Source organism: Pleurodeles waltl, chromosome 3_2 (genome assembly GCF_031143425.1).
Source record: "Pleurodeles waltl isolate 20211129_DDA chromosome 3_2, aPleWal1.hap1.20221129, whole genome shotgun sequence".
Taxonomy (NCBI): domain Eukaryota; kingdom Metazoa; phylum Chordata; class Amphibia; order Caudata; family Salamandridae; genus Pleurodeles; species Pleurodeles waltl.
This window is the reverse complement of record NC_090441.1, coordinates 121,490,716-121,514,326: the sequence shown is the minus strand read 5'-3', so window position 1 is coordinate 121,514,326 and position 23,611 is coordinate 121,490,716. Positions and strand designations below refer to the sequence as shown.

Genomic DNA, 23,611 nt, shown 5'->3' with positions numbered 1-23,611 from the left:
TCATCATTCACACCATCTCCCAGGGGCTATGAATTGACTGCTCAGCGAAGCTATCAAGAGAGTCAAGGAGGGTGTGGCATCCAGCCTTCAGTTTTAGATCAAGTATCCAGCATCCTGGGCAGTGGGGCGTACATGTAGTTGAACTTTGAATACTACTAAATGTTCCCTAAGACTGGCATATCTGGGAAAGAACAGGGTTTTGAGCCAGGGTAAAAGCCTACATGAGTCGATTTGGTAGGGCGTTGTAAGAGACAGTGGTACTCTGTCCGTCTCTGCTCCAGGTAGGACACCAGAGATTGCACAACTCCAGCCTCTTCCATGCCCCACATCAGGTGTTGCAGGTATTGATGACTTGTGACCTTGGAGGTAGAACACAAAGAGAAGAAGTGAAGTCATAGTGGGAAATCGAGAGCATCCAGCAGGCAGTTTCTAACTGGAAACAGAGACTGAGTGGAACATTATCTTGCTTGGGTGATAATTTGATTATTATATAACGAAACATGCAAAATATAAAACATAGAATGTAAAGACTATTTTCAGAAGTTCCTGACCTCCTGAGTATGCATGTTAAATAAATAATTTCCAGTCGTGTAATTAAATGCATTTTTGGATGAAAGACATTTAACTCTTTCTTCTCTTATCCATTTTAGGGTTCCCGGGATCACAAGGATCGAGGGGATATCCTGGCGAGACGGGGCTTCCCGGCCCCCCCGGTCCACCGGGGCCTCCAGGCCCTCCCCACCCTTTTCCACAAGGAGTTGTCTACTCTCTGCTGCCCACAGTCGAGAGAGAAAGTATGTGGTTGTGCTTGTTACCAAATGTATGAATACATTAGTAATATACAGAGCACAAAAATTGAATGAAGGAGTTCACCATTTTTAATGCCTACTGGTATTCATAGCCCCACTGGATGTTCTGCCCTTGGCAGCAGTCTGGTGCCATAGGGGTGTTGTACTAGGCCGGGTGCGCTTGAGATGGGCTCTACTGCGATGTTTGAAGATTTCAGTTATCCCAGAGCACAGCAGTTTATGAATATTTTACTTTGAAGGATGGTTACTAGGTAGGCAGGACCACAGGGTGCGTCCTCCCTTTTAACTTCCCGTGCTGCTACAAAAATGGTAATTTTGTGTTACATGGATATGAACTCAGCTGTGATAACCTGCAGACGTTGTTGCCTTGATGTCCAACAATCTATATCACTTCCACCTTCCTCCTTGAGTTGCTTGTACCTATCACACTGCCATTGGAGATGACAGGACAGGTGTGGGTTGGGGGATGCTTTCTAGGCAGAAACAGCTTGAATTGATTTACATGGAAGGCCCTTGTTCTGGCCTGAAACTCTTCTGCAGACTTTGGCATTAGGTCAACTGTAGAGAAAGAAAAGAACTAGCCATGAAATGCTTTGGTCTCGCAGGAAACTGTGGATATTGCGTGCAGTACCTGTCGTCTATTAGGGCGGATGGAGTCTTCTTATGATGCCCAGCATGGAACAACACATTTTGAGTCGAAGTCTGACATATAGCCAAAGCTTATGCCAAAACGTAAACTCAAATTTGCAGTGATGACAAGGATTTCAGTTGTTGAAGCTAAACCTGGATCTATTTTGCCTTTAGATGGCCAAGGAATTTCAACATATGGTTCAACTACATTCCTGTCATGCAGGGGTAACCACTGCAGATTTAAAATGGTGTGTGTGTTAGGCCTTTAAAGACATGGATTCATCATAGATGACCATAAACTCGACTTCACATAAATATCTTCCTGCCTACAGTGTTGATTTGCACCTCCTCCCTCTAAGAAGTACTTGCCCCAGATATTTCAGGAATAGAGTTAGAAGAGAGAATTACACATTACACATAGGTGGGATTTGGATTGAAATATAGGATTTACGAATTACATACAAGGGGAAATTGTGACTGTGTACATTTTGAAACCTATATTTTCTCAAAAGATAATTGTGAAGTTTGGTTTCACACAGAACGTGGCATTTGCTGACTTGTTCCTCACAGTACTGGGAATGCATGTATAGAGGTTATCAGGCAGTGTTTCTGAACATCTTGCAGGCAAATTATCTGCTAGACTAGCTTCGCATATTATACAACATACATCGAAATAAAGGCAGTCAGCATACTTTCACAGAACAGAAACACACTTACAAAAATCCCATTGTCAATAGAATTGTCATAGACGCTCTTCGCTGCTTTCATTATGAAAGGGCAAGAAGGGATTTGAACTGCCTTAGGAGGATCTGACCTACATTGCAACCTGTAAAGAAGAACAAGATGACACTTGAAAAGGTCAGTGTACTTTACTGATGAGTCTGACCATTGTGGTCCACTGCCAAACAGAGCAAGGGTCCATCTGCCTGAATGCAAGCATAACATTTACAACAGCGCAGAATATTGTTGAACATAAGCATCTGTAATAATAGAAGCCTACCAGCAAACAGGCACTTTGCCTACAAATGTAATCTGAATTAGAAGTAAGCTTGGATTAAGGGAAGGCTCTAATTATGAAACACCTTCGATTGACCATGTCACCTCTTTATAATGATTCAGGAAACTGGACCTGTTACCAAGTGCCTAGGACACGATTGGGCTTTGACTACAGAATTCATTGCACAGATGATTGCTGATTGGTTTGGTGAAGTCTCGGGCCCAAAAGGCCTTCAAGCATACTCATTTTAGGTGGACCCTGAATATTATCGTGACTCGTTATATTCTTTTCTATGACACTTTTCTTGACACAAGTTTATTCCAGAAATGTGAAACATCCCATCTTTAAAAACGGTCCCCCTGGGGCATTCTCCAAGTATAATTTAATTGCTTTTTTGGACACGGTTTTTGCTTTTACTTTTTAAGGAGGCTTGTACCAAGCTGGACATTCTTATTCCATGTCATCAGATAGGTTTCAGATCCTCTTAAGACAACCAGAGATTATTTTCTTACCCTGTCTCTTACGATTCTTCACCCATCAACATAAAATAGGCTATGCTTTGTGTTTGCTCCTTAGGCTACAAAACCACCTTTAATGGGTTTTGTAGGACCCTTCTATGGAGAATGTAAGAGGACTGGAGATTCCATTTCTGGTTCCAAGAGTAAAACCTCTGGGACATGGGCAGGGGTTCAGCTTGGTGAGAATCAGTCAGTTTGTTGGAAAAGTTATGCTAATCAGGACTAGAAGAAGGGGTGCATCTTAGCACCCGATTAGTTGTAGCATGCACATCTCTGAGAAAAAGTATATCTACAAAAAGGTAGAGACTTTCCTCCAAAGTTCGGGTCAAGTCACATTTTGCTCCTGCAGTATGCCGACAGCATTGCATTATTAGATAATACAACTACTGAGTTACATCAGTCCTTGTCAGAATTAGAGTTTTATTATCAAAAACAAGCTTGTGGACACCACTTCAATGGTGGTCTTTGGCATGAGGTTAATGGCAAGAATAGGTGGGTTGATGGTGATCTTATGATGGAGGTTAAGGCCAATTACAACGACTCAGGCATTTGGTTTGATGAACAAAGGAGCTACAAGTGCTGTGTGGCTGCTCTTAAGACTCCTATATGCAAAGTTGATTTCACATCAGTAACTCCTGTTCTGTCAGTCACATCAGCAAGGTGCCATGTCGTCTTTATGACCAGGTTTCTTTTTCTGGTAAAATGTCCTGATAGTTAGATTTGTCCCAGTGTGTGACAATTTCTGCATTGTTTACTGTTCCTGAAGCATAATCCCAGGCAAACTTCAGAATGAGTTTTACCTTTACAGGCAAACCCTGAGGGTATAATCACAATTTCTGGGTATATGTCATAGGCATTCTGAAGCATCACCAGTAATTAAGCCCTTAACTTAGAGGGAAGTGGGGGACAATTGCTGATCTGCTTCTGACTCAGTCTGTTAAAGTTTTTTACTTCACTGCGTGAGCATCACAAGTGTTGCTAGAGTTTTCAAGTCCATTACAAAGATAATATAAGATCCTCTGCCAATAAACAGATCTTCTGGAATTTAAAGCCAAAAAGCCAGCTAAGCACATCTAAGATAGTTACCCCTCGCACAAATAATAAACATATATTGCATGACCGCTTCCAAAATATATTAAACATGTATCTGTGTGCTTACAATTTTACCAATACTTACACTAAGCCTCTTGTAAAACTTTGCTTGACCTCTGTTGTGTATATGATACTTCCATATAAAATGTGGTACATCTTGTTTGAATTTGCTCATCCTTGGTGCATTGTACAGGTATAACATAGGCCCTTACTTCTTGAGCAGGGAATATGCTCATGTAGGGAAGCCGTACATTTTTAATTGTATGGACAGGACCTCTACATTGCTGCCTCATTCATTAAGTTTGTGGAAGTTGTAACTATTGAATTGGGAAAGATTTACTGAGATTATCATCATAATCAAATCCGAGAAACAGAACTACAACAAATTTTCTGGAAATTAGAACTTTATTCGGATTACGTCTTTTTGGTGGTTTATTGTAAATCTATTCAGGAGTTTTCAATATATTTGCATTACAAAATGTGCTGGGATGGCTTCAAAGGGTTGATCAGAGATGGACATCTGTATGTCTTGACAGCTTATCCTCAGATGATTTGCCGATACGGATCCTCAAGCCATCCCAGGAAAATACATTTGAAACAAATCCCAGTTGTATCCCACTTTTTTCTCTTCATTTAATGCATGATAATGCAGGATCTTCAGATCCTCTGAGAATTCAGTGATCCAGGGAGTCTGATTAGCAGGGGGTCACTGCAGGATGCGAGGCACTGAAGCCTGCATCCCGACAGAAACTGGCAAGGCACTAAATATGGAGGATGGGTGAGCTTACCCTGACTCTAAGGATGATCTGGGGTAGTCCCACAGACACTGCCCCCAGAAATGAGAAAACGTTTTCATTGCAGCATTGATAGCTCTAAATTTGGGCCTTCTGATCCGCGGATAGATCCGTATAGGAGCTGGCTGCATAGGAGTTTGGCAACACCCCCCTGCTGCACATGGACAAGGGGAAGTGACGCAGGAGAGAGACAGAGGGAAAGGAAAAGGTGAGTGACGTAAAAGAAAAGAGGTAGGAAAGAAAGATAGAATGAGTGGGTAGAGGGAGAAAGAGAACAGGAGGAGTAATTGTGGGTAAGGAAAGGAGAGTGAAAGGACAAGAGGAGAAGACGGGGGAAGAGTGAGAGAGAGGTGGTCATGAAAGAAGGGGATACGAGTATTGTTGTACTTGTAGCAGCTATCCAGTGCAATAAAACCTCCTTTCAGGAGGTTTGTGATTGCATTCATGGTCGCAAAGCTTTCATATATTGCATAACAAATAGCAAATGAGTGGAGAGTGCCTATAGCCCGCCCGTACATTCGATGTAGGTCACAAAGTGCACCTGGGAAGGAAGAAAGACATTTCTAACTACCAGTGTGTCTTTTGTACATTGCGACTGCTTTTCGTTGTCTCAAATTCTGTGATTTTGCATATCACAGACTTTGCATCTGCAACACTGCTTTGTGCAGTGGACGCCTAAATCTACAACTGCTTTCACAATAAATTATTCCCCTATCCAGTTTATCTAGAATATGAACAGTTAATTTGTATTCAGATATTTTTTACATCAGTCTAACAAAGTTGAATGATTGCTTCCATCAAATAAACCCGATATTTGTAGCCTATTCTAATGATGAATGCTCTTCCCAATAAAAATAAATTCCAGTGTTGTACCTCCCAAGCTTTTCCATAATTCAGTAGAGGTTTCCTTCCTCATTCAAAATGGAGAGTAGACAGCATGTCCTAAGTGTGTGCTGTTAGGGAATAAAAATAGGACACACAAATAGGAGGCTCAGAAAGAGGCATTTTGTGCAGATACACATAAATAGTTAATGAGAATTTGTGCCTGTCTGTATTTGTATTAGTAAGTACATAAGGGCCAGACCTAACAGCTTTGTCAGTGCTTATACTTAGGGATAAGGAGACCTGCAGAGAACCTAGGCAGTTCTCAAAGACATGATTAACATCCTTTGGAGAAGGGATCTGGAGAAAAACACTCGTAATCGGAATGACTTTCACAGGGAGTGGCAGACTGCAGCGATGAGAAATGCGCTTATTACAGGAATGACTTCTAGAAAATAAGGAGCAGGTTGGGGTATTGTAGTGATATAAACACAGGAATTACTTCGACAAGGAGGGGGCTGGGGCTATAGAGAGACAGTCATATCAAGAATAACTTCTGCAGGAGGGACATGGTGGGGCTGTGAAGAGATGTTCTTAGAACAGGACTTCTACAGAGAGGGGCAGGCTGGGCCTGTGAAGTATTAACGTGAATTACTTCGAAAAGTAGGGGAGGCCGGAGATATGGAGAGGTAGTCTTTTATCGAGAATTACTTCAGCAGAAGGGATATTCTCATAACAGGACTTCTACATGAAGGAACGGTCTGGGACTGGGGGAAATGTTAAAATAGGAGCTACTTCGACAGCGAGGCAGCTAGGGCCTTGGAGAGACAGTGATATCAAGAGTTACGTCTGCAGGAGGGAGATGGTCGGGCTGTGAAGAGATGTCATCAGAAGAGGGCTTACCTCCACAGGGAAGGATAGGCTGGGACTGTGGAAAAATATTCTTGAAATGGAAATTCATTTCACAGGGAGATCAGGCAGCGCTAATCGAGAGATATTCTTATAAAATGAATTACAACCGCCAGGAGTAACAGGCTGAGCTGTGGAGAGATGCTCTTGGAACAAGAATTACTTCTGCGAGGAAGGGTAGTATGGGCCTTGGGGAGGGACAAGCTGGGACTGAGAAGAGATCTTTTCCCAGAACAAGTATTACTTCTGCAGGGAGGACAGGCTGGTGGAACAGAGATATGGCACTGTAATGGAATTCATTGCTGAATGAAGGCCAGGCAGGGGCTGCAGAAAGATATCCTTGCACGCCCTTTTGCATCAGTGAAGCTGCCAGGGATCCCCCGGTATCCGAATCTGCTCACCCACCCCTCTCCCCCTGTAGAAGAAGGCATCCCTTTCTTAGACACCAGCCAGGTTATCTTTAGCTCATGCTGAAGCCTGTGATGTGCTCAGACTTTCCACTAGCATCCTGGAGGGGTGGGGGGATTGAATGTGTTGGAGTGCAGGGAGGGGAGCAGGTCACTCTGACCCCTAGAACCTCTAAATCCTGCTGAGCTAAGGAGCTTTCCAAGAGTATCCAGTGGTGGGCTTAAAAAACAGCATTTCCACAAATTGATAGGCAGCGGTGATACACGGCGGTAGACGGAGGGAGAGAAGAAACGAAGGGGAGTGAAAGTGGGCAGAGGAGAGACATGGAAAAGAAAATGGGGAGAGAGGCAAGAATGAATGAAGGTGAAAGAGTGATAGGAGAATGAGTGGCTAGAGGGAGACTGGAGAAGGAGACCGTCTAAATGGGGTGAGAGGAAGACGAAGAGAGGGCAAGGAAGGGGAAGTGAAAGGTGGCGGGGAGGGGGACAAGGAGAAGGGGAGGGAGGAGAGGAGGAGACAGGAAGGCACAGGTAAGAGACAGAGGGAGAGAAGGATGGAAGAAGAGAGTGCGAGAGATGGTGCTCTGCGGTGTAAGGATGCTGAGCAGGTACAGAGTAGGACTGGGCCTGAGATAGGGTGACCAACTGGCACGGAGGCAGATTCCGGGCAGTTACTGTGAAAAGTCAGGGCTAAGGGTCAAAATGCAGGATAAAAGGTACATTTTACGGACCCATTTGCAGAAATCAAGCAATAATGTAAAAGTAAGTAAATAGACGGCGGACTCAAGTACTACCCAAAATAGGTTTACGTTCTTTGGTTTGTATAACACATAGCTGTACGGAGCGAACATTCACATGTAACTGACTTACTTAAACACTAAAAACATAGCAAACATGCAGATACCCCTTAGCTTACTTTCCCCTTATTTTTATGGAACACTATAACACTGGACCTCACGCACCTGTTGGAGGCTTGGGGTCTATGGCCCAGAAGATACTCTCTCCCTATGATAACCTCAAACAAGAAAATGCACTCTAGGTCACCCACAAAGGAGTAACCATGTCCCTCAAACCCAACAATGTGGGAACATGACCAATAGAACTCATCATTGTGAAGCCCACACAAATCAAAATGTAACTCCCCATCATGATGCCCAGGATCAGAGCATTATGACTCGCTTTTCCTGAGGGGATTCAGGAACAGAAAAGATGTCTGATAAAGTCTCCTTTGATTGGCAGTTCCTCTCATTCAAGCATAGGTGCTAGAAGTAAGATTGCAGGGGTGAGTAGTACTGCAGCACCCCCATAATAACCATGCATGAGTTCACAAGGTGAATATTTTAAAAAAGATGCCATAAAATGTGTTTTTATCTTATCACGTGTGGTGTTTTAAAAAAAGATGTCAAATATTAGGCTATGTCTTCTGACAAATTGCTGCTTATTATTTTCACTTTGGTGTCTACTTTTCTTTCTTTCACTGTAAAGTGAGAAGATTTTGTAAAGTGAACTATCTGTTAATCACGCTGGAGTACAGGGAGTGTGAAAGGAAAGGCTGTAGGATGTTATCTTTTTTCTAACACAACAACATTTAAATACCTGTGAATGGACTGTGCAAATATTTCAAAATACATTAGCAGTTAGAACAGCACAAATAGACACTTTTTGTACATCTGAAGTGTAACGGAAACAAAGATGTTAACAGGATCTATATCAAGATACTCTACTTGGTGGTACAAAATGATAAATATTCTCTGAAACCCAATTTTACCACTGCATCATTTGGGTGCCATATAATTTTATTATGAAATTTTAGTGGTCATTTCAATGGAAAATGTACTGTCTGTAATGACAGTGCACTACCACACCACACTTCAGTCATACATTTGGTACAATGTGCTACAAAATCCACCACCAGTTACATACTGCCCCCTTACCACACTCCTGATGAATATGTTGCTATACTTGTTCTTTGTCTGACACTTGGATTTTTCACAAACCCTATGACTTCAGTGATGTAATGTTGATGGCAGCAGCCCCACTCTGAAACTACCTGCTACTGCAATCATGTATAGGTTCTCTCCAGTTTCCTTCACTTACATCCTTCTCCCCATTGATTGGGCAGGATTAAGGCCTGATACTGTCTCTAAATACACCTCTTCCACTAGAGCTCATTGGAACAAACCATCTCCCTTAACCTCTGTTTCACTCCCTGAGGACTAGGTCACGACCAAGCAAAACCAATGACATGTGAAGAGATCTGCTTGATTAGTACTGGCCCTACCTTGGCAGGGAGTTTTTCTTAAGTGCAAAGTGCAATTTCTTCTGCTTTACCCTAAACACACTAATACCCCAAACACATTCAAATACTTGCATTCAACCTTGGTTAATGACCCCCAGCATCAAGATGAGAAAATAGAACTCATTCTTCACTTCAAAATCAGCTGACTCCCTTATGTCTTCCACTACATCTGCCTTCCAGGACATCTCGCCCACAGCCACCTCAGAGAAGTAGTTCAGCTTCAACTCCTTACTAAGTTACCCAACGCTACTGTGAAATTTTCATGTAGCCAACTTCCAACTTTTAAGTGATTTAGAACACTGCCACAGGGCTGGTAGTGTGGAAACAGCATATGAATGTCACCTCATTGATGCTGAACACAAGATTTTACTGCACCATTTTTTCCGTCATTTTTAACACAGGCTCAGGTCACCCATAATAATCTATGGGCCTCCCTGTACTTTTCTGCCCTAGTGTCAACATTTTTTATGCTAGTACAGCAAAGCTCCACAACAGCGTAAATTTTTGGGACTCTGTTGTAGTAACGACCCCCATTGTGTGCTGTATTGTAAATACGGTGCAACCATGGTGTTGTTAAGGGGGGCAAGGAGGACAGAAGAAAAGTAGTGCATTAGGATTGATACGCCACATTCTTTTAAATCTGCCCCATGGTCTTCTGACGAAAGCCTTCACCAGGTCCCATGAACCCGCTGCAAGAGGTCGATATGTTGCAAGTTAAGAGCCTTTACTATGGAACTTGCTCTAAATTAACATATTCAACAATGCAAACACTTTAACTGCAAACCTGCCAATTACACACCCTCAATACAATACTAATAATCTCACAACAAAGCCGACCCCAGTGTAACAATGGCAAAGATCTTGCAGCAAGACCACCCACCTCACAACAATGACATGTCACACAGCAATGCCACTCATCATGCATCAAAGATGACAACCTTGCAACAATATTCACAACCTCTCACCAAAGCTAAGCTCCTTATCCTCCAAAAAAAAGCTCAAACTTGTGCTCTGATCCACCTTTTCCAATCACAGCTCCAGAAACATAGTGAGACAGTGCATTGCAGAGAGCCATGCTACATCAGTGTTTTCATTCTTCCAGCTATTGTCTTCTCATCCTTTAGGTAACTTCCTCTGCACAATTGTTCTTCCATCCACATTCCCAGATATCCGACTTTACTGCTGCAGTGAGATAGATTCAAGAGAAGGAGGGACTTTATAGAAAAGAAGTATGCAAAGCTGAACAAAAAGGGTGACTGGCCCATCTTAATATCAAACAAGTAACGTGAAGAACTCATGAAGTCAGGCTGCATGGATTCTTCTTTATTATCCTTTACAAGACAGTTGCAGGTGGCATGCTCCAGTGAAAACAGCAGGAGGGAAATAAGAATGGTGTTGCAAACTCAAAAGGGCTCTTAATATCTTTGTGTCGAACCTCGTCTGAAATCACAGCAGTCCAGGTAAATATCAGACCAGTGGCATAACGAAACTTGGGGGCAAGGGCTGCAAAGTACATGGAGGTCCCCCCTCCAAACTCGCTCATGAGCTCTCAGGACAGGGTACTATGCTGAGGGGGCCCCCTTGAGCTCAGGTCCCCCTGCACCGCGGAGTCTGCAGGGGCCTTTTTACACCACTGTATCAGGCAGGTGACCTCCCTATTCTGAGGACACTTCAGGGCAGCCAGCAGGTACAGGATTTGAACACAGACTACAAGCATGGCAGTAGACAGTGGTGCTGGAACAATTTTCAAAGAGGGGTTGTGCCATCAAGGAGACATCATTGAAGTTATAGGGATTGTGCAAAAGCAATGCATCATACAGAACACAAGTGCAGCCAGGGCCGGCCTTATGGTGGTGTGGCTGGTGCAGCCAAACTGGGTGCTGACCTGGAGAGGGGGCACTGACCTGGAGACGGGGCGCTGTGTTTATCAATAACGTACGATTTAAAAACACCTGCAGCAGAGTTCCATGTGTGTCCATCTTTCAGACAGCAATAAAAATGTCAAGATAACTCTTGTGATTAATGTTCCTGTTAGAGAGAAATCAGAGTTTTGACTAATGGAAGTTTTGACTTGCCATAAAGTAGCACAGAGGGTTAATATGTCTGCTGCAAAGGACGCGTACTGTGCAAATCACAGATCCTTATTTTATGTTGATAGCTGAGTGGATTACCGCGTTTGTTACCACAGTTCATAAGATACAACCTAGTATAGAACAGTGACTGTTATGAACTGTCATCAAAGAGCTGCATGCAAACTGCATAAAACAGGTTAGGACGTTATGTTTTTTTTCACAGTCTTTTATTATCTTGTCATAATGTCGCTTAAAAGGGTTTGTTTGGGTAGATATACATTCTTATTATTAAAACCAGCCTTCATCAGTGTTTTAAAACAACTGAAATGTATGTGAAATAGGGGCTATGGAGACATGAGGGGCACTTTTGCCCAGTTGTAGTGAGGGAAAATGTGCTGCTGGGCTGGAGAGAGCCTACATCGCATGTGTGTTTGGCCAGCCCGAGACGGCCGTCCAAACACACATGCACTCTGAGGGGGGATGCTGTGAACCAGAAGAACAGTCACCCAAGCTCTCGTAAGCAGCTGACTGGACCACGGCAATGCCGTCTAGGCAGGAACCAAGGCCAAACTCCAGAAGAGGCTGCAACGCATCCAGAACGCCTCCACACGCCTTATCCTGGACATCCACCGCCACTGCCACATCACAGACCACCTGAAACACCTGCACTGGCTCCCAGTCAACAAGAGAATCACCTTCAAACTCCTCACCCACGCTCACAAAGCACTGCACAACACCGGGCCAGAATACCTCAACAAACAACTCTCCTTCTACACCCTGACCCGGCATATCCGCTCCGCTGACCTCGCCCTCGCAACCATCCCACACGTCCGCAGAACTACAACCGGCGGTAGATCATTTTCACACCTCGCCGCCAAAACGTGGAACACTCTTCCCACCCACCTGCGCCAGACCAAAGACCTCTTTACCTTTAGGAAACTTCTCAAGACCTGGCTGTTCGAGCAGTAGCAGCACCTCCCCTCTCTTCTTCCCCCCCACCTCCTCAGCGCCTTGAGTGTGCTGGTAGCACATTGCCATTTACAGACAGCAGCTTCTTCATTGAAATGACCATTACATTTGCATTTACATGCAGTTTTATTGATAAGAAAAGTAAACACCAATTTTCTTGTGAAAACAATAAGAAACAGTTTGTCAAAAGGAACAGCCTGACATTTGACCTCTGTACTTGAATGCACCGCAAATGTGGCAAGACAAAAACAAAGTTTAAAGGCAAGTTTACTGCTCATTCACTTTCCGAACTCCTGCACGTTATTTTGGGGGGAGGGGGGTGAGTGGGTGCTTGGGTTCTGCAGCAGCCCCGATCCCTTACGGAAAGAAACCTGTACTCGAATCCATGTGCCTTATGCAGAAGCGTAACTACTCCTTTGCTGACCTTTGAGGTTTGTGTTATTTTTCTGTTTACATGGCATTAAACTGATTCAGTGAGACACCCACTCACCCTGTAAGGGGAACAAGGCTGTGTGAAACGGTGTGTCCATGCTTACAGAGACCCACAGTCCTGGGGAGGAATGCAGTGTTTTGCAGGCCAGCGGCGATAGTAGGGGACTTGCAGCAATGACGACGCACGTGCATTGTCACTTGAACATAGCAGCTTTCATGTGTATTCTCTGCCACCCTCTGTGATTCTGTGGGAGATGTACACACACACGGAATCGTAGGGATGGCCACCGCATGCTGTTGGCCGGACTGCGACAGAGGACACTGAGCCACCAATGAGAACGACCACAGAACCGAGGACAGAAAAGTGGGATTCCGTACTCCCAGCTGACTAGTGCGTACCACAAAATGATAACACCAAAGTGATGACGAGGGCCCGAGTGTATCAGATCTCACAGATGTTCACTGATTTTCAAGGGTTCCCCTTCGCCGCCCCTCCTCAACACACACATACACACACAAGGGTGCGGGGTCCAGTCAGTGTTTAGGGGCCCCTTCCAAAGATTGGGGCCGCCACTGCACCGCAGGGGCTTCAGGTGCCTGCGTTACGCCCCTGGAGGTGACCGCATGACTGAGAGGGAATATTCCATTGTCAGTTACCAATGACAAATGTAATGGCGGATAATTTAAACATTTACGGAATGACGTGGTCTGATTCTAAAACGGGCCTTAAATTCTGTGTAAGGTCGTCACCAGCTTTTCATGCAGCTACAGCTGCTAATGGTACCTAAAGATTTCCTGTTAGTATACCGATATCCCAAATATGAACAGCAGAGGGCAGCAGAGCCTCTGTTTCGTTGTGTTAGAGCCTGACAAATCATTCTGGGCGGTCCATTCTCTGGCATTCCTGGTCGGTTTATCTGCTAACGTCAGACTTTTACTAATCCGAACAAATTGGCTTTCGCCGGTGATCTCTGTGCTCTAAAGCTAGGAGGGAGCAAGGAAATGTTCTCACACTTTTTTAAAATAATTTCACGGTGAATAACATTAGGGCAACCTGTGTCTGGAACAGATCAGGTTTTGACAGTGCATAATTAGTTAAAAAATAATAATAATAATAATAAGTGCCCGGGCCCTTGACAGGAGACCACTGCTGCTGGCACCACCCATCGCCTCTGTCAGCGCTACTAATGACAATTCAAGCGTTTTATACATTATAAATGACTAATGCCAGCCACCCAAGCTATTGTTATAGCTTTGAGTGGCAGCTGTCATTCATTTTTGATGTATATAGAATTAGGAAACTACTGCTGTTGTATTCATCTCAAAATTAGACAAGCAGCGCCATGTGCCTGGCTGTCATAAATTCCGTTGTTGAAAATCAAGTATCGGTGCCAAGCATCGGAAACCACCGGTTCAAATTAAGCACTGAGTATTGAAGAGATATAAAGATGGGAGTGTTTGTTTCCAGACCTGCCAGAACTAATTAAATATCCCTGCAGTCCACAAACAGCACATGGGAGATGCCTCGTTGTTTCAGATGTAAGGCACTCATTTGTAGACCTGAAGAAAAAAAGTGGGAAAAAAACTTCATAGCACAAAAAATAAAGGAGCTGTCTTTGACTAGAACACTGCTAATATCTATTTCAAAGACCAGTTCCTCTTATTTTTTTACTACTGTGCCAACCTATAAATAGGGAAGTAACTGTTGTTGGCATAACTTTAGGTCTTGGTGGAATTTGTATAATTTCCTCTGCGGAAATGTCACAAAATGGCAAAAAATGATGTGAAATTAGGCACAACGCCAGTCTGACATTTTGTGTTATTTTTTAGTGCTATGTTATTAGCAGAAAAACACGAGGACGTGTTTTGTGCCCAAAAAAATTGCCACTGGCTGCTCATATTCTATTTGTTTACTTATAAGTATTAACATGTTCATATTGTATTGTGGAATTTCTATACAGCCCTTTCCTACCTCTTGTTGAGGCCCCAAAGTGCCATCAAGTAATTACTCCATGTGTAGTGAGTGTATGGGAGAAGGTGTTGGTATAATTCACATCTATTACTGTTGAGTTTTAGTGTCATTTGTGAGGCCCAGACAATGTGCCCAAGACTCGCGAGCAGCATGGATGTGTGGTTAATGCTGGTGGCTGTAAACCAAAGAGATGGGCTAAGGGGTCACAAGCAGCATATACAAACCACACAGCAGTTGCAGCTTGGGTTCAGTTGGGTCCAGCATTTGCAAAGGCCAAGTTTTTATTTCTCTTCTAAATTTTCGATGGTTGTTGTTGGTTGTTGTCCTGTTTGAGTGCATTTCAGAGCCTGAATATCTGCTCTGGGAAGGAGTTACCCCCCAGGGGAGAAAACAGGTCTGGGGCCACACATGTTCTAAGGTTTCTCCTATGGTTGCATAACCTGAGCTTGGACTGTACTATCTTATCCCATGAATCCCTCTCTGCAATGGAAAGGGCTTTGGCCTCTCAGGAAAGTGCACGTGTTTCCTTGCTCTCTCCCTCATGTGCTTCTTTTCCCCTTAAAAACTCACCCATTCTCCCCATGTGCTCTGTAATGCTACCTCCTCCCCCTCCACAGCTCCACCATTGTTTCCCTCATCCCTCCATGGCTTTGCTTGTTTCTTTGTAGCCCCCGCACCCACCCCTTTCAGGGGGCCCTGGGTATTATAATTAGCTCTATGAGGAGGTACAGCTGCTGCAGACTCCCACATTTTCAAACTGTAACTTCAATGTGTTAACAATGCCTTTTTCTAGTGTCAAGTTAATGCAATAATATGAGGGCCAAGTGCATCCCCACCAAGTGTCACACATCCCGGGTTAAATTATTGCAACTTGGAATTTCCCAGCATTCCTTCCGGGTCCACACATCAACATAGCTAAAGCTGACTTCAGTGATCTTTAAACATCATCTTTTGCATGTATAAGCCTTTGTTTTAGCCCAGTCCTCACACTTACAGCCAATCAGGAGAGAGGTTGGGTAATAATAATGCTAATGATGGCCAAGTCATTTGCTGTCAATGTGTCTGCTTCATACCATACAGTATGCCCATCCCCTGAATGAGTCACAGACTCTGCATTGTCTCTAGGTTCGTGCTTTATGACCAAGCACACATGCCCCCCATGGTGGCTTTGGGTCCACCCAGTTCTTGCATTACCTGCTCGTTCTTTATCGTTGCTGACGAGCATCACTTGGGACAGGTCTCAATAAGAAAGCATTTGTGGTAGCCACTTGGGTGGAGGAGGGCGCATATGGTTGACTCTTTTAGGTGATCCACATATGGGGCATTGCATCTGCCTTGCACATGGGGTGGCATGGTGAGCAAAATAATTGATAGATTAAACTTAGATCTGTGACTAGGGGTGAATGTTTAATTGGTTCCGCATTCCATCCATCATTTGTGTTTGTTTGGTTTTGTCACCCTAAGTGCGCCGGGTATGCCCAGACGTAGGTGCTGGGCTCACTATGCCACTTGATTCAAGCTAGCCTGGCTGATGAAGGGTGATACCTTGAAACCAGTCCCAGGATGCTTGTTTCCGGTCCAGGGAGGACCTGGCCTAGCAGTTCGGGCTGGACTGTTCCCAAGGGGAACATGGTCAAGTCTGATTTGCATATGCCTGGGTCCAAACTGCAGTGGCGTGGTGAGCAAAAGACTTGATGGATTAAGCCCAGATCTGTGACTGGAGTGAATGTTTGATTGGTTCCGCATTCCGTCCATCATTTGTGTTAGTTTGCTTTTGCACATGGGGCCAAGCAACCAGAATAGGGTGATCTGTTACTGCTTTAGAAAAACTGGCTGATCCCCAGTTACGATGTGAACAGAAGGCCATCTGTATTGAAGGCGGGAGTCTAATCCCACATCATTCTCTTGGACAGAAAGCTTGATTTGACTGAAGGTTCTTGGGAGCAGTGTGGATATAAACAAGGAGCTAGACAAGTAGTGAAAGGGAGGTATTTGTGAGTCTGCAGAGGTGACTTGATGTGGCTCCTGTGACTTGAACTCCCATCACTAGATGAAAGTCTTCGCTCTCGGAATGGTTTTTAAGTTTGGGTAGAGGCAGCTGACAGACAGAGACGAGGAGGCATCGTTGCTAGGGTTGCTCTCTTTGTCATTTTAAACAATTGCTACCACTTGTATTTCACACAGTTTCTGCTGTCTACATTGCTGTCACATGGGTCCATGTTCTGAGAGTAACTTCCAGGCAGTTCCGTTTTTCAGTCTGCAATACAATGCATGATGGGAACTGTATTTCTAGTGCAAATGTTAAACTACAGCCATGACTGAAAGTCACCCTCATGACATGGCGCCAATAAACAGCAATGGGCTTGTTTGTTTTTCTTTCTTTTGTGCAGCAGCAGCATTGTATTAATATGGAATCAGGGTATGTTAAATTTTTGCCTAAAATGCTATTTTGCAAAGTTGCTATTTTTAAAACATTTCCTGCCCAGGATTTGGGATTATTATTTAGGAGCCCCGAGAGAGTTGTTTTTTATTAATCATTGAAAACAGAGTGCTGCTACCTATTGTGTACAATACCAATAGGTGGCTGGCTTTCTTGTCAATCTCATTTGCTTATTTTTTTTTATAGCTTTTTGTCCTCTCTTTGTCCCTTCCCAGAAGCAGAGCTTCTTTAGAGTCTTTTTGGCTGGATGATATGTCTGTTTGTGAAAAAGACCTAATGTTAGCTTACAGTGGGCTCAGAGCTCGCCTGTTGCTTACCATTGGTTGACTTTTCATCACTCTCCTTTGCTTCTCTTTTATTAGTCAGCTTATGTGGGTTTTCCTTCCTTTTTTAGTGTTTGTCTCTCCCCTGGAGCATGTCCTCATTACCTGCGTCCTTCCACTGATTAATTTTCAGGCACTACTTTTTTCTTTTTGTTTAAGCACTCCATGAGACAGCTCCATGAGACAGCTGTCTTCCCTGTTTATTTCTTTCCCCAACTCTGCAGTCCATGTTGCTCTCCCTTGTGCTTCTCTCTCGCTCGTCTCCATGGTCTCGCCCTCATGTCCTTCCTCCACATTGTTTTCCCACCTGTGTAGCACTTCATCTCCATTTTGCTGTCTGTCTTGCCCGTGTGCTTCTCTTCCTCCCACGTGCCATCTTGCTCTCTCTCACCCATGTTGGGTACTTCTCCCCTTGCCCTCCGTATTTCTCAAGCTCCCCTGCATTCCATGTTGCTTCCCCCACCCGCACTTCTATGCTGCTTCACTCATCCACGTGAAAAAAAAAACAAAAAAAAATGTTTAAAAAAATGTCAATTCAACTCGGATGTGTGGTGCACACACATTCAAAATGGTGCAAATGGCAACGACATACGCCATGTGCTGCTTCCCTTTGACATCATCCCCCTGTGCTCCTGTCACCTCACTGGCTCTCGATGGCATGGTTCTTCTTGCGTTCCCACTTCTACCCGTAGCTCTGTTGGTCGTACCTGTGTTATTTAATTATTTGTTTTAAGCTTTTATTAGGGCCCAGCAGTTGCAATTTGTTATCGGACTGCTCCTTTCTCTAATTCCACTTTAAAGCACTTCTGTATTCTTTTTATTGTACTACTCCACGAAAGACGTCTGCCATCTTGGAACGGTAAATTAAAAGTAAAAAAGGCTGCAGAGCTTCATGACACATACATAGTGATGCATATAAGGCATCACTTTGGGGCTGCCGCAGGCTCATGGCGCAGATGTGCACATGCTCGTTGAGTTATGATCATGTATATATCAAAATGCTGGCGGTGATTAGTTTGACTTTTTTTTGGAGATGCTGTTCAGCATCCGCACAGTGGCGGAGATATCGATGGCGCGCTCAAGAGCAGCAGTCTGTGTAAACTCACGGAAGCGGGCTGAAGGAACGCCCAAACGCAAGTGGGAACTATGTGCTCGCGCCGAGCTTGCAAGCGTCCTTCGAGTCCGCTTTCGCGACTTGAAACCAATTCAACACAAAAAACGTCGACAGCTAACTGTATTGCTTTTCCATATACTGTACACCACCACAATTTTTTTTGCAAAAACCCTCTTTGAAAAGTAGACTTCTGGGACCACAGTCCTCAGGTAGGCACTCTCCACTGGCAGTCACCGTCAGCAGTGTTAAACATATGCACTCTCTGCCCTAAGGTACAACTTACTAAGGTTCCATCACAGTGCCAACCATACAGCTGGTAAGTCCCCAACCATCTCACCAATCTTTGAAGTTTATCACCACATCCCAACAGGATGAACCCAACAAGAACAGAGGGGTAAAGAATGAGCACCACAAACCAATTGCATGAAAGTTACTCTTTTGGGTAAACTATGGAAGTAAAAGCTCTGAAAAACGCCCTGTTCTCTCGCATGTGTATGTGTATATGTGTGTGTGTTGTGTGGGTACAGGTACGTCTGCACTATGTGTGTGGTCTCTGCATTTCAGTGAATGTTTCTGGATTTGGTCAGTGCACGCCAGTATGTTTGCTTTGTGTGCTGTAGTAACAAATATGAGGTGTGTGCAGACTGGTGGAACCTCGTACTTTTCATGGAGACCTGTTTAGTGTCTGGTTTAAAACCAACTTCTAAGTAATATTGCATCTGTAAGTTTCTCATGATTGGCATCAAACATTCATTTTGATTCACTGATTGATGTGCTTTTTCCCACAGATGGAGAAGCACACCTGGCGTCCACGTTTACCGATACTGCTGGGGCAGGGCTACCTGGTCCCCGGGGGCCACCCGGCCCGAGCGGGCCTCCAGGTAACGTAAAAGAAAGGGAAAGTAAGAGAAGGCTCCTCCCTGGTTAGTGTGCTACCTCTGCATAAGAGATGAGTTAAGCACTGCCACATTTGGTGGTCACTTCCATGAGGATAGTTGTTTGAGGCAACGCTCTTAATGCTCCTGGTTGTGAAGGGTGGAGCCTGTGGCGCGGCCCATTACTGATCCGGAGTGTAAAGCATGGAGCGTGTAGCAGAGCACTTACCACTCCTGAGTGTGAGGAGTGAAATCTGTGGCGGATCGCTTAACCCTCCCGGGCGTAGTCGGATGTGGTGAGTTTACTTTTTCTTCATGTGGCGAGTGTGCAGTCTGTAGTCAGGGCTCCTTGGTGTAAGGTCCCAGAGGGCTTACCGCTCCTCGGTGTGAAGTGGGAGTCTGTGGTGGACACTCACTGCTCCTGGATGTAAATGGCGGACTCGGTGATGGACCTGCAGTTTGTGGCAGAGCACTTACTGCTGCTCCTGTGTGTGAGACGAATGGAGTCTGTGGGTGGGCCCGTATTGCTCCAAGATGTAAAGTGTGGACTCTGTGGTGGTGCGCCTTTTCTGTAGTGGGGGTATTAATTTTGGTCTATACTCGAGCCATTGCTGGCCTTTCATTTAGAAGGCTATGCAACATCACTGGAGGAGGGGAAAGTATTTTTCCTGCACCGAAGTGTTGCTTTCAGGCTGAGGGTCTGTGCTGACATCTTGTCTGTTGGAGCAATGTGAGAACCAACAGTGGTCGTTGAGCTGTGCCTGCAGCCTTTGCGCTTTCTTAGGTTCTTTCCAGAGCTTGGGTTGCAGTAGGTCCAGCCGCCCCAGTGTCAATCCAGGGCCCGGGATTATTCTTTACACATATTGAAAGACATGGTGATTGAAATGTACCTTACAACACACCACGGTGCTGTATCATTTTAAAGCTTTTTCTCTGCAATTTCTGCAACTGTGCTTGGAGGTCATGGCCTGTGGACTTTGGGGCAAATATACAACCTCCTAGCGTCCCCTTGCACCACCCTAGCATCATTTTTTTTACGCTAAGGAGGCCTTTTTCCCACGGGGTATTTGCAAAATGGCACAATGCTTGCAGTACGCCACTTTGTAAACTCTTGCACCACAATATGCCTGTACCAGACATAATGTGTGCAAGGGGGCTGTTCTGACACACGGAGGCCTGAAAAAATGGTGCATTGAAATTTACAACAGAGCAGACGTTAAAATGCCGCACCCATTTTAATCAATGGACCTCCCTGTGCTTCGCTGCACTGGCATCAACATTTTTAATGCTAGTGCAGCAAAGCAACACAATAGCGTAAAAAAATGTAAGTTACATTTTTAACTCTGTTGTCCTAACGACCACCGTGGTGCACCATATTGTAAATACAGTGCAACCATGGTGTCATTTTGTGGGGCGGGCGACACAAGAAAAGTGGCGCATCAGGACTGATGCGCCACTTTCCTGTATATATGCCCCTTTGTTTGAGATGGGTCACCGTCCTAAACATCACCAGGATTTATGGGAACTGCAGGCCCGGACCTGTGACACCTCCAGGAGAACTATCCAAACTAATGTCTTTATTCCGCCAGCCTCTCTTCGAAGAACAGCAGCTTCTTACGGCTCCAGAGTCCTTCCATCTGCTTGACCACGCATCCCAGCTCTTGATGGCGCCCCCTCTCCCGCAGGGATATCTGATTAACCAACCACCCACCCGGTGTACCAACTTCCAATGTCTCTATTACTTCCTGAGACAATTGTCAAAAGGCTTTGCAGGCCCCGGCAAAAGTCCATGGATCATCTGTTAATGCAGTACCCTTCCAAGATGGAGGACAGTAGGGTTGCACAACAGGGACGTGCTTTTGAATTGTAACACTAAAAGGTCAAAAACTGTGCTTGAGATTAATGAATTTCCGTCCTACTAGGATTAAACCTGTTATAGGTTTCGCAGGACACGTAGCATCTCTTGACCTCTCCCCAAGGGTCTCACACTGAAATTATTGTATTAGCCCTCACTGATGTGCAGTTAGTATTCTAGCACAATACGCGATAAAGGAGCGAGCTGAATTAATTCACTACCATAAATATTCAATCTTTCAGTTCATTGTTTAAAAATCAATTGATTAATGAAAGGTTCAATGCGAATAAAACTTTGTGAAATTTCTACCAATCTGAAACAATAAAAAATGGAACGTGTGTTTCAGGAAGAAAATGAAACCGTGTTCATATTATAGTCTTGTTCTTTTGCAGTGATAAAAAGCAGAGTGTGGTTGTATTCGTTTAATGACTGCAGCAGGTGCTGAGAATGCATCTGATAGTGAGTTCATGTCTCCCCCTTCACCAGGTGGCCGACAGTAGAATGTTTCTCAACTCTAAAGCGATGTGTGATAGTGGGTATTGCACACAACCTCGTGGCTAAAACTTATCAAGAATTTCTATAAGTTTCTAAAACATCTATTTGAACGAGTCTTTTATCTGTAAAGTTACATATAGATACTACTAGCAGCTAGACCTGGGCTTCTAAACACTTGATTTAATTATACAAATATTGATAAAAACTCTGTACAGAGGCAAAGGCTAGTCCCTCATTAAACTCCTAGCTCTGTTATGTAGGCATGGCCACTGGTAGGCCGTGCGAAAAGCCACAGGGTGCATTAGGCCTGCCTTACTTTTAAGATGTATAGTCATGGTATGATCCCAGACATACACTCCGAATGTACTTTGACCCTCTATTAGAGGATGCGGGGTGGCACCCCCGTAACATCGTCCCTTACTGGGTCGAAGGATGCTATTTTGTGCTGTGGTTCCTTGACAAACAACATTGTCAGCTTACAGTTTCATAAAACAAGTTTTAGGCTCTCATCCCAACTCCTGCGTAAATCCTAATGCAGGTACAAAAGTGAGTTTTCACACGAATTGGAATTACATGTGAGTCTCTAATAGTTCATCTAGTGTAAACTCCTGTGGTCTGAACCACTGATTTGTATTTAGAGCACAGAAGAGAGTGAGTGTGGTTAAAAAGTGACCTGGATCTGACTCAAAACAAAAAAAAAACACCATGTTTACAAAGGGAAGCCTGTCCATGGACTGTCACTGCTGCTGTCAAAGAGTCCACCAAGGATATATTACTCATAAATGCTGCACTGATTGTACTGTGCAGGATGTCTGATGCTACAATATACGTGAATACTACAGCCTTTAATTTAAATGACGGCTGCCATCTTTGCCGGTCGAGTTACGCTGAATCTAATGGCACAATCTAAAGGTATCTCATCCCTGCAGCAGATGGTGGAGACATTAAGGGCCAGATGTAGCACGCCGTTTGCATGGCGCAAACTGCGAAAAACGCAGTTTGCGCCATGCAAACGGCCTCACACGATGCTCGTTCCCAAATTGCGAGTCGGTACCGACTCGCAATTTGGGAATGCGACTCGCAAATAGGAAGGAGTGTTCCCTTCCTATTTGTGACTCGCATCGCAATTCAGCGTTGCTTTGTGACCGCGAATGCGGTCGCAAACCAACTCGCAGTTACCACCAGTGTCACACTGGTGGTAACACATTCGCAAAAGGGAAGGGGTCCCCAGGGGACCCCTTCCCCTTTGTGAATGTCGACATAAATATTTTTTCAGAGCAGGCAGTGGTCCTATGGACCACTGCGTACTCTGAAAAAAACGAAACCAAATGGTTTCGGATTTTTTTTCATTTTGCAACTCGTTTTCCTTTAAAGAAAACGGGCTGCAAAATGAATAAAAAAACTGCTTTATTTAAAAAGCAGTCACAGACATGGAGGTCTGCTGACTACAACAGGCCACCATCCCTGTGGGTGCAGGGACGCGCTTTGGGGTTGCAAAATGCGACCCACCTCATGAATATTGATGAGGTGGGTCTTTGCGACCCCATAGCGAGTCACAGAAGGTGTCTGAGACACCATTCTGCATCCGTTTTTGCGTCTTGCAGATTGCGAGTCGCTCAGACTCTCAATTTGCAAGTCGCAAAAACGGATTTTGCTACATCTGGCCCTAAGGCTGGTAACGCTGGTGTTAGATAATACTTTAAGGTCCAAACCTTTTCTGAATGATCTGGGAAAAATGGAACAGTTAGGTGAATGGAAATATGTACTTTTCACCTAATTACAAATTT

The 23,611-nt window shown here is 44.4% G+C and overlaps 1 protein-coding gene across 2 annotated transcripts in view; it reads left to right on the top strand.

Moving 5' to 3' along the window:
- The window catches only part of COL26A1 (collagen type XXVI alpha 1 chain), a 622,272-nt gene that overhangs the window by 534,290 nt on the left and 64,371 nt on the right, over window positions 1-23,611 (top strand). For both annotated transcript variants that reach the window (XM_069226960.1, XM_069226959.1), the window contains exons 8-9: window positions 651-794; window positions 19,388-19,480. In XM_069226960.1, coding sequence (XP_069083061.1) covers window positions 651-794; window positions 19,388-19,480 — 237 coding nt within the window. The remainder of the gene's footprint in view (window positions 1-650; window positions 795-19,387; window positions 19,481-23,611) is intronic.